An 11,594-nucleotide genomic window follows, 5' to 3' on the forward strand; every position below is an offset into this window, starting at 1 on the left:
CAGACATTGATTTGGATTGTCTTAACTGTCTGCATTCCTTTCTTAGGGTGCATTTGAGAAGATCTTTTCTCTTTGGCCACTTTCCAAATGTTTTGAGCTGAATGGGAATGTGTATGAGTGGTGGTTCAGATGGAGGTTAGACCGCTACGTATGTATCTACTTTATGATATCTTTCTTCCTCAAATGATACTGTTAGAAAATCAGTTGTGCTTTTGTCTATTTCTGCTTAGTCTTAGAATAAAGAAACTTGTTGAGAGTATGTTAAAGTAGACTAAACAATGTTCTTTTTCAGTACATGCATGTAAAATATTTTCAGTGTTGTCTGTAATGTAACCTTTGACTGACAGTTGTGATTTATAGGTGGTTCACACACACACACACACACACACACACATATACATATATATATATATATATATATGCTCCAGCATCAGAACAGTATTCATTCCCGAGTTTCATGAAATGTTGATTTTGGGAAGTGTGTATTAAAGAAAGACTTACCCCTGAGCTGCCAAGAGTTTTCAATCCACTCTCAAATCTAAGATTACTGTTATACAGTGGGGTTGTATTATACAAAGTTGTGCAATGTAGATTTGGTGATAGACAGTAAAGCAGCAGCAGCAGCAACAACATACTGGCCTATTCCATGCCCTTAACCTGAAAAGAAAATGTAGACCGTCTAGCAGAACACTCGGTCGATGGTAATTACTTTACCTTGTGCTTTATTTTTTTTTTCTATTTTTCACCATCTTTCAATATGCTTTCTTGATAACTATTCAGTGCCATTGCTGGTCTGTAACATCTGTGTAGTTTATTGCATCTCTAAGCCACATAAATACAATGTCCCTGCTGAAGTCTCTTTACTGCAATCTGCTCAGATGTGCTTATCTTCTGTTTTGTCAACTAAAGCAGAACACGATAGCCTGGTTGACTCCTCAACAACAAAGCATATTTCTTATAGTTCCAGAGACTGCGAAATCCAAGTTCATGGTGATGGCAGATTTAGTGCTGGGTGAGGGCCATGGGCAGCCCTCACTAGGAATGCTCCCAGGGGTCTCTTACAAGCACTAATCCCACTCATAAAGGTTGCACCCTTATGTCCTGACCGCTTTCCACATACTCACTTAAAATGCCAAACTCCACATAGGAATTCATTTTCGACATTCAAGAGGGTTTTATTATTTTGGGGATGAGGGTGGGAGGCAGCAGAGGAATGCAATGGCCCTGTCCATTTCAGTGACAAGTCACATTATGCCTAGTTACATCTTTTTTTTTTGAAAGCTATGTACTTTCTGCTCCACCATGTTGGGTTTTGAGAGTAGTTTCCTTTTAAGCTTAAGATTTAGCAGTGGTGTTGCTGGGTTTGATTGAAGGAAGCTGTGTACAGTGTATTTCAATGTTTTGGAGACTGTTTAGGAGAGCTTAGTATGTTTAAATTGTTGAGGTTAGGCGTGTAGGCCAGTGGAACAGATTGTGTTCCTCACGTAGAAGGCACTGGGATCAATCTCCAACACTTGAAAAGATCAGTGGTCTTCCCTCCCTGCTGCCTAGGTTGCTTGTTCTTCTGTTTGCATTTTGAGCAGTACTGGCTTTATTTGACTATCAAAGTTTGTTCTTACGGTGTAAGCTCTTCATGGCAACTTTAAAGTTGTCATCTTGTAGCCCACCTATTTCTATAAATACACTTTAAATAACCAGGCATTGTTGCTAGTGTTTGAGAAGTGACTCTTCAAGGCAACTTTCCTCTGTTTTGTTTGCAGGTGGTCTTCCATGGGATGCTGTTTGCTTTCATTTATCTGGCTTTGCAGAGACGTCAAATACTTTCTGAAGGGAAGGGGGAACCTTTGTTTTCAAACAAAATTTCCAACTTTCTATTGTTTATTTCAGTAGTCTCTTTCTTGGTAAGTTCAAAATGTAAGTTTCTAATTATCTAAATTATTAATTAATAGGGAAAATTAGCTGAGAAAAAACCTTAAAACAAAGAAATATAATCAACTGATTTAAATAAAAACTAAATTTTTTTACTGTATTGTTTTGAATTGGATATAATTTCTAAATATAATGTACATATATAAGTAAGGTATGGGCAGTAACTGAGTCTAGTGAGATAGGAATTAAAAAGCTACAATCAGTTTAGGAAAACTTATAACATCTCTGTGATGTGAAAAGCCAACACTGTCTGGTGACGGCCGGATTCCCAGGTGCACCAAATCTCTGTCCTCTCTCCTAAGCGTGTGCTCATGCGTAGACAGTTGGTCCTCCTGAGACAAGAGAATAAACCTACAGAAAGCTTCGAGTGATTTGCTTTATGACGTAGGGAGCTGCTGTGCTGTGAAGCAGATAACCACTACAACATTGTTTTGTGTCTTTAAGGGTCAGCTATTTTGTGATTTGATCTGTACATTCTTGTTTTAGACCTATTCCATCTGGGCTAGCAGTTGTAAAAACAAAGCTGAATGTAATGAGCTCCACCCTTCTGTTTCTGTGGTACAGGTAATTATCTTTTTTGATTTTTCTCTAGACAGATTTTTTTTTTAAATTTTTCAATAGAGATTTTTCTGTATAGCCCGTGCTGGCCTCAAACTCATGATCCTCTTGCCTCTATCTCCCAGGTGATAAAATCGTGGCTTTCACACTCCACTCCCAAGAATTATCTTGATTTAGAGAACTTTTCATTTCAAAGTTTTTGTGTGAATATAGTCTTCCGAAGTGAAGAGATGAAAGTTCAAACCCCAGAAAATTCTGGGAAATTAATTAATCTCTGAATCTTATCTTCCTTTACAGTAATAGAGATATTAAAATCATATCAAAGGCTTATTATATCTCATGTTTGAAAATTATATGGCCTAGCATTTGTAATTGAAAAATGATAATTCCAGGACTAGGGCAATGTCTCAGTTGGTAAAATGTTTACCGTACAAATCACAAAGATTTGAGTTCAGTCCCCAGCACCATGTAAAAGGTCAGATGTAGCAACATGTGCTTAAAATCCCAGCTCTGGGCAGCAGAGGCTGGAGGATTCCTGGGGCTTACTGGCCAGCATGTCTAATTAAACTGGTGACCTCCATGTTCAGTGAGAGACATATCTCATAAATAGAAAATGAAGAGCAATTGAACAGCACACCCAATTTCAACCTCTATCCCATACACACATATTCATATTTGCAAACATGTACATCATACACAAAACATTTTAATTCTTTACTTGTAATTGTTTTTATTGACATTTACTTGAATTTATTTAATTTTATTTATCAGTTACCTACTGTGCTAAATACCTTATTGATAGTTAATGGTTCAGTATTAAATAAGATGACATCTTTCCTCAAAAAATGTATGGTTTGATGGAGATGTGGATCAGTACACATTGATTCATTTATTTAGCAATGTTTTATATTCATTTAATAATCTTTTGATTCTGCATGTTAGATATTCCAGTGATGACAAGATCCAACACTTTTTATACTCTATGGAGGGGATATATTCTGTAAAAAATTATTATAAAAATCACTTAATTATGAGTAGAAGTATCTCATACTTTATGAGAATTGAATAGAGGGTGGTATGTGACATAGCTGGAAGACAAACAAATGGGGTCAGGGATCATGGATCATTTCCCTGAAAATAGATGTAACAAACACCTGGGCAGGCCCTCTAATGAAAGGGAATATGGCACATTGAAGGGACTTATAAAACAGGCCATTGGGCCTGGAACTCAGAGAACCAAGATGTAGAAACGTGGGGAATAGTGCCTATAAGGGAGCAGAGTCTGGTGAAGACTCAAGCCGGCTCTACAAAGCAAATGGTCAGTTGCAGATCATCATAGGGCATGATCATCAGTGTGGGGACAGTAGGTATAGATTGCTTTGAAAGTGTGGGCGTTCTTCCTAACCTTCACTGATACAAGGGCAAGGTTTTTTGAAGGAAATCGTCTTAAACTCTAAAGAATAAGTAGTCTAGCACAGAGGGGCATGGAGAGTTTTTGGAGTGTCTTCTCCTAGATCCTGAGTGTTCTTCAGTGCAGGAACTGTTGGATTTATTCTCAGCTTCTGTGTATTCTTTAGCACCAAATAGGTGAGAGATTCTCTCGGCATGATTGGTAATCAAGTTTCCAACGCTGTCTTTGAATGGCATTTCTTTTGCTTCTGCAGACAAGAGGACTGCTTACCGATAGCTCTTTGTACAACTTATCAAATGTCAGTGCCGTGACTCACAGGATGAGAGGGAACATTAACACTCATAATATACCAGGCAGAACAGTTAGGGAGAGAAATCAGAGAGTGGCTGCAAGCAGAATAGCGTCAGCTCCTTCCTACTTAGCCGCCCCCCCATGCTTATCTATCTAGTTCTCTTTGTTGTGAGAGTCGAGCTTCTCCCTTGTAGGGTAGAGGAGTGGACTAGGAATATAAATTAAAGCAAGCATTAGTTTTATTGACTGCTTCTTTTTAAGGAGATTTGTTCCACATCGTAAATGTCAACAGCATCTAAGAAATTCAGATGCTATAGCAACATCCTTCTGACTAGACTGCATGCTTGTTCTTTAGATGTGAACAGAGGATATATGTATGTGTTTCATGAGAAACTGGGAGAATGACAGATGACAAACAGAGAGACAAACAGATAATCATTAAGTACATACATTACATACATGTCTGAGGGGATTATTTTAAGATTTTAGCCACATAAACAATTCCTAGTATTTGATTTAAAAATATTTCTCGGCCTAACTCATGAGAAGTTTTTCTTCATTTCTCTCTCTCTTCTGTCCTCTCTGTATTTCTCTGTCCTCTCTCTACCACCCTTCCTCTCATTATATACATATGTATATATATGTATATATATTTGCATATATATATAGAGAGAGAGAGAATTTGTGTGAGTGTGTTATTAGAGAGAAAGAGAGAGAATGTGTGAGTTTGTTATTACAAAGAGAGAGAGAGGGAGAGAATTTATGTGTGTGTGTGTTATGAGAGAGAGAGAGAGAGAGAATGTGTGTGTGTGTGTGTGTGTGTGTGTGTGTGTGTGTGTGTGTGTGTGGTCTGGCAGGCACCAGACAAGTACATCACCATTGAGTATAACCCCAGCCTGTGCCAATCTTTGAATCTGAGCTTTAGTGGTTTTGCCCATCATTCTTGAAAGGAATTCTCAGCTGTGACTAGCTGTGGAACAGGTAATTAATCATAAAGAATGTATAGAAAATGATTATAATAGCAAACAGGAAGTTTTAATGCTAACTCAAATTTAAACATTATTATATTCACTTGATGTTAATAATGACTTCCCAAACTTCAGCTGTGCTCTCCATGGTGATTATTTCATTGACTTTTCTATTTATCAAATACATGATAAAGTATAGCATTTCAGTAGGACAAAGAGATGTAGTAAATGCTGGGAATGATAGATCCTAGATATAAAAAGAGAAAGTGCTCTTCCCGATGTCCAGTTGTGCAGTCTAAGGGACTGCATGCATCTACATTCATATGTCGAGTATTTTACATTACAGCTGGTTATAATGACATATTAAACAGACATAAGTCTCCCCTTCTTGATCTTTACCTCTAAATGTGTAATGTTTATGCTGTTCACTCTGTAGAAAGCTTTTTTAAAGATCTCCAATGTGTGCCTCAATAAATACCCATGCGTGTTTTCATATTAATGCTATGTCTCCTTTTTAAAGCTGAGCTCCTCCCCATTTGTGTTGCTGATGAAGCAGGCCCAGTTAAGTGCCTTTTCTCAAGTCTTAGAACTGGCACAAGCAGGCCCTGTTGGTAGCTCTCTGATGCTATTGCCCAAGTATCCTGCAGCTAAATGCGTGAGAGTTTCTTCTGGCCAGATTAGCCAAATACCTCCTTTCACTTCCTTATTCTTATCTCCCCAGAGAATTTCTGCATCCTTTGACAGAGGCATGGGGTGAACATCACTCAATAGGAGTTCTTTTCTGAAGTTTAAATGGATGTCCCAACCTTTTTATAAGAGTAAAATTTTGAAAAGATAATGATAAAAATGTAATCTCTCTCTTTTTGAAAAAGCATATTGTCTTGCTTCTTTGAAAGGAAGATGAATTTTAAGTATAGTACTTAAACTGGTTATAGGATATGAGACTGTGATTTGGAAATTTCAAAAATGCAAGGCTCTTCCCCCTTGTCCATAAAAGATGCAGGAAAGGGTGTCAGCTAGAAGCCCCCAAACTGGAGATTGTTTTGGAGTAACAATCCAGAGAGAAAGCTACTGCATGGGAATGCTGTGTGAGATGTCACCTATCAGGCCTTGCGGAGGCTACCTGATGGTTTTTATGGCCCTGCTGCTCCCATACACACATCCCTGGTAGTGCAGGAAGGATTCACTGTGACAAAATACTCAAGAAAAGCAACTTAAAGGAGGCAAGGCGTGCTTTGATTCATGGCTTAATAGGTTTCAGTGAAGTTTCTGGGCTGTGACGAGGCGGAGCACTGTGGCATGAATGTGGTCTGTCAAAGCTGCTTGCCCCAGGGTGGCTAAGAAGCAGAAATGGAGAGGAAGGTTCAGGGACAAGGGTTATTCTTTAAACGCATATCCTCATTGACCTACTTCCTCCACGCAGGCCCCATCCATGAGCTCGTCGGTGAGTCAGTCCATTTTAGGACTTCATATCCAAACCACAAATAGAAATTTGGAATATGTAAAGAAAAAGATACTTTATGAATAGAGCAAAAGTACATCACAGAGAATCTGGTAGTGGGGAGCAAAGGTTTAATATGTTTTTGTTATGCATAAAGTAAAATATTTCTGTCTTACATTACCTCAAACCATAATTATTCTTCAATATACAGATCATGTGTTGAGAGACTCGGTTGTATGCACTCTAACCAAAATACCCTACCAGTATTTATCAATTAAAAATGTATATCAAATTCAAGAATATAAACAATGAGCTCATCACTTTATTCTTTTAAATAAACATGCAATAATATTTACCTTTTTGGCTTTCTCTTATAGATTGTAGCCTTCATCCTGATAAGGAACATCCCTGGATATGCCCGTTCTGTTTACAGTTCATTTTTTGCTTGGTTTGGAAAAATTTCACTAGAGGTTGGTACTCTAATATTTTGTTTTATCACAAACAATCAAGCGTACATGTGCCATGTATGTGTGTGTGAATGTGCAAACCTGACGTACCCCTTTTAGATCAGAGTTATGTCCCATGTATTTGGACATAAATTTGAACAATCATAAAGCATTTGGGATGCTTTTGAGTCTTATTTAACAATAGCTAGAGGTCAATGACTATCAGAAACATCTTCACATTGCTCTAAGCTTTTCAGTCCAACTAAGAAGTAAGAAGTAAAAAAAGTATTAACCAGATAGAAATCAAGTCACACCAGGGAGATTTTGACTTTTTATTCTTCTCCATAATTAAATACTCCTGGAATTCACTCTCTAATGTTTATTGTAGTAAATGTGAGGTTTATATGACTGGGCACTGTTGGAAGATATTCAGATTCATTACAGTCTGAGCTATAAGGATAAAATTATCTACAAAATCAATTTAAGCCATGGGGTGTGAAGCAAACTCTGCAGATTCTGAATTTTGTTATTTGAAATAAAATGCTTTTACACAATTTATATTGCAGTTTTAACAGATACTTCTTAGAGTATATTTATGAAGTTACCTTCTTAAATAGGGCAGGTAAGTTTCTCCAAGTTCCCTGGTTAGGGTTCTCTCATTTTCCGTTTGTGTCCGTTAGAAGAGGGACTGTATAGGGCAACAAACTGCACATCAGGATTTCGGACCATTATGAGAACCAGATGGGTCAGAAAAGCCTCCCCGAGTAAAGCATTATCACATATTTAAGTTAGGGACATTTGTGACTTGCTCACTAAAGCTGTGTGCGCACCTAACGTCAAGTGTTTCTGCTCTGTTTTGTTCCCAGCTGTTTATTTGTCAGTATCACATCTGGCTGGCCGCAGACACGAGGGGCATTTTGGTACTCATCCCTGGAAACCCTACTCTCAACATCATTGTCAGCACTTTCATCTTTGTTTGTGTGGCCCATGAAATTTCTCAGATCACTACTGACCTAGCTCAGGTCCTTATTCCTAAAGATAATGCCTCTCTCCTCAGGAGGCTGGCATGCACGGTTGTCTTCTTTTGTGGACTACTCGCCTTATCCTCCATTCAAGACAAATGAAGACTCTAGGCTCCTAAGATCCTGAAACCAAACTCTTTGGGCTTACTTTGCAACTGCCTAGAGGGGAAATATTAATGACTCTGTAAATATAAACATTTGACAAGGGGACAGTTTTGTTATGTCTGCCAACTTCGTGTTATTGTACATATCAACGCTGCATATATCCAATGTGAAATGCATAAAAGCAATGAACAAGGATGCATCATATAGGAATGTATGTAGGAAAGACTTTTCTACTGGATCTGTGTCTCTATTCATAGGTGGTTATAGTTGACATATGAAGGCAGGGAAATGATCGATTTTCCAGTAAACATATATATAATTTAATTAGCTTAGTGATGCCACTGAGTGTTTGATACTCCCTAAATTTGTAATAGTTGTCCCATGTGTGTCTGTGCTCACAGAACCACTTCTCTGAGAACTTAGTACTGACATGACCTGCAGTGTTCCTTTCTGTCATATGTGCAATGATGTGGAATGAGAATCACTATGTCATTAACTTGTTTGCGTTCATATTTGCTGTGTATTTCCTGATGCGACTTTTTTCCTAGCTGTGGTTTTCAGATGTGTAAGCCTAAAACTTTGTGCATTTTGTCCTTCACAGAGTTGTTCTAAAGCTCGGTGACAAGGTTTGGTCATTGTGGATGCCACTGTTATTTTTAAAAAGGCCAAGTGTTCCTTCCAATCTGAGATTCTTCTATTTCTTTCCCCTAAATTCTAACAAGATAACAAGCTACCCTGTGTATCCACAAATGTTTGCTGGCCACTAATTAAGTATTGTATATTATTTCCAATCTTTGGAAAGTTCTTTATAGCCATTTGGTTATTGCCTATTATTCCCTTCTATTTTTTTTTTAAATATTTATCAATCTGAACCTGTACAGCATAGTGAAGTTTCAAGTCCTTTGACTGAAATGTATGACCTGGAATTGTAAGTACAGTAGTGACTTTGGATAATGAATGATTTGTTCAGTTGGTTTTTTATAACCTAACTGTTAAACGTATACATTTATTTATCTCTTGTACAGATGTGATTATGATTTTAATGTATGAAAGATTGCACTTATTTGCTTGTCTCCTATGTGTGGTAAGATGTATTTTCTGTTCACAGTGTGTGACAGTAAGGAGTAATTTAAATAGAAAATAAACATTCAGTGGATGCTTATTTTTGTATTGGCAAAATAGCAAGTCTTGGGTGTGTTTTTTTTAAATTATTTTTATTTCAGTTATCCTCTTTACCAAACCCTTAATATGTAGGGATAAATCACCAAGTTCTAGCTGAGAAGGAATAATTTAGTTATTAGGGCTTGTGATGATAGTCTGTCTTCCAACCAGGAAAGTTAAGAATTATGGTTTATTTGTATGTTTTATTTAAAAGTTTTATAATTCTCAAACCTTATATGCTACTGATACATTCCCACTAACTGAGAAATATTTATTTGACAGAAATATGCTTCCCTGTTTCTCTGTTCTTCTGCCCTTCCTTAATCTTTTGACATTTCCCAGATAGACAATTGTAATGATTCATTGCTCTGCCTCCTAGACGGCAGCCTTGTAAGCAGAGACTCGTAGAGTTATAAATCAAAAACTTCCCAGCACTGTGCTCACATTATTCTTGCTCATGTAGCTTGCCAATGAGCAGAGTGCATTTTAATTTAGCTTGTATGTCTTATCACCTGAAGAAGACTTGCCGATGGAGCAATTGGAAGCGAAAGATGACCAGTTCTTTCTGTGGTTTGCAAACAACTATGTTTTCAGAAATGATGCCCAAGTGAATGCCTGGTGCCTAAGTTTTTCTCTTCTATTTGATCTTAAGCCTAAAACTTAAGTGAAAAGTATTATTTCTTCATGGCATTTTTTTTAAGTTACAAGACAGTTTTAGATAGCACTAAACATAAGAATATAATAAAAACATAATGGGTTTTTTTAATATATATTTATACTTGAAATCCATTATATTTGACTTGGTTTAGCATGTCTTCTGGAGAAGAGGGCATTGCACAAGCTGCCACAAGGATGGCATCCATATTTGGTAGACAAACTTTCTTTCTGCTGTGGTACAGATGCTGACTTGCTGGGCATGCCATTCTTCATAAGATTGCTTCTGTATGCTAATGAGCAGAGGACAGTTCTCAAACTCAAATTGTTTCTGGTCAAAATCACACGCAGGAAACCATTCTCTGCCTCCAAGCTACTTTGCTACTCAGTTTTCCATGGCCCTCCCTGCTTCTTGTGGCAAATCTCTCCCTTGTGTCCAAGCACATTACCCATCTCCCTGTGTTAGAATGGATTGCTTGTTTTTGTGAGTTAATAAATGATATTGATATGCTACTATTCCATCAGAGCATAACACTACAATTTCTTTAATGGTTATGTTTTTTTCTCCATAAATTCTTTATTTTCTCAAGGCTAGGAAGCTGTTAGATGTGATAAAGTTAAGTTTAATAATAAGCATACCAGTATTTTCAATTTTTACAGATATTTTATAAGTAGATGGATAGATGAATGGTGATGATTAGGTAGATGGATGGATGGATGGATGGATGGAGACACAACTTCCTGGGATAGACACTATATAAGAGTTAATATTATCACAGGTTCTTGCAGCTTCCTCAGAACCCCTTCTCCCCATCTTTGAAGGCTAGTATTTTTGTCAATTTAGCAAATGTTAGAAAAACTAAATTGACATTTTTATGTTAAATGTTGTTAAATTACATATAAATATACTAATATTTTTGACATACAGAAATAACTATTTCCTATTGTCCAACTTAACAGCTGTCTTTGTTTTTAAGGATCTAGATGGGTTGCTAGTTACCTGAAGATTTTATATTGATAATTAATTATTTCAGAAGTTATAAGTTTGGTCATATTTTGGGTAGTTTTGTAAGAATTGGTAGAAACTTTAGACATTAATTTTTTTGAAAGCAGTGGTAAATATTTGTATTCAACAAAATTTATCCTAGTGTTAAATTCTTTAGAAAAATCATGAAACAGTATAAACAGGGAACTATTTTTCAAAGAAAATAAGGCTATTTATTATAAAATCCTTAATTGATTAATTAGTAACCTACTTAAATCTTGAAAAATAAAAATGAGACAAATGAACATTTTAAAAAGAAGCTTGGGGCTGGTAAGATGAGTCAGTAGGTGAGGTGCTCGCTGCCGTGTCTGAGATCCCAGGTAGTAGGACAGAACCTTCCCAAGTTTTCCACTGTGCTGCAGGCGTGTGCACACACAAACACTAAACATAGAATAATTAAAAGAAAAATAGAAATAATTTTGTGATTATTTAGAAGTATATCATTTCAGGCAAAAATCTAAAAAGCTAATTATTTTTGAAACTCATCTATATTAGGATTTCAATTACTAATATCTAGTGGTGCTTGCATTTTAGAGAATTATCTAATAATAAAAATTGTTTGC

The 11,594-nt window shown here is 36.7% G+C and overlaps 1 protein-coding gene across 1 annotated transcript in view; it reads left to right on the forward strand.

Moving 5' to 3' along the window:
• Positions 1 to 9,352, forward strand: part of Casd1 (CAS1 domain sialic acid O acetyltransferase 1) — a 43,206-nt gene extending 33,854 nt beyond the window's left edge. The window contains exons 14-18 of the mRNA XM_085683739.2: positions 47 to 148; positions 1,761 to 1,901; positions 2,416 to 2,493; positions 6,976 to 7,068; positions 7,911 to 9,352. Coding sequence (XP_085539865.2) covers positions 47 to 148; positions 1,761 to 1,901; positions 2,416 to 2,493; positions 6,976 to 7,068; positions 7,911 to 8,168 — 672 coding nt within the window. The 3' untranslated portion in view covers positions 8,169 to 9,352. The remainder of the gene's footprint in view (positions 1 to 46; positions 149 to 1,760; positions 1,902 to 2,415; positions 2,494 to 6,975; positions 7,069 to 7,910) is intronic.
• The last annotated feature ends 2,242 nt before the right edge of the window (positions 9,353 to 11,594 follow it).

This window comes from Myodes glareolus, chromosome 25 (assembly GCF_982192425.1).
Source record: "Myodes glareolus chromosome 25, mMyoGla1.1, whole genome shotgun sequence".
In the NCBI taxonomy this organism is placed as follows: Eukaryota; Metazoa; Chordata; class Mammalia; order Rodentia; family Cricetidae; genus Myodes; species Myodes glareolus.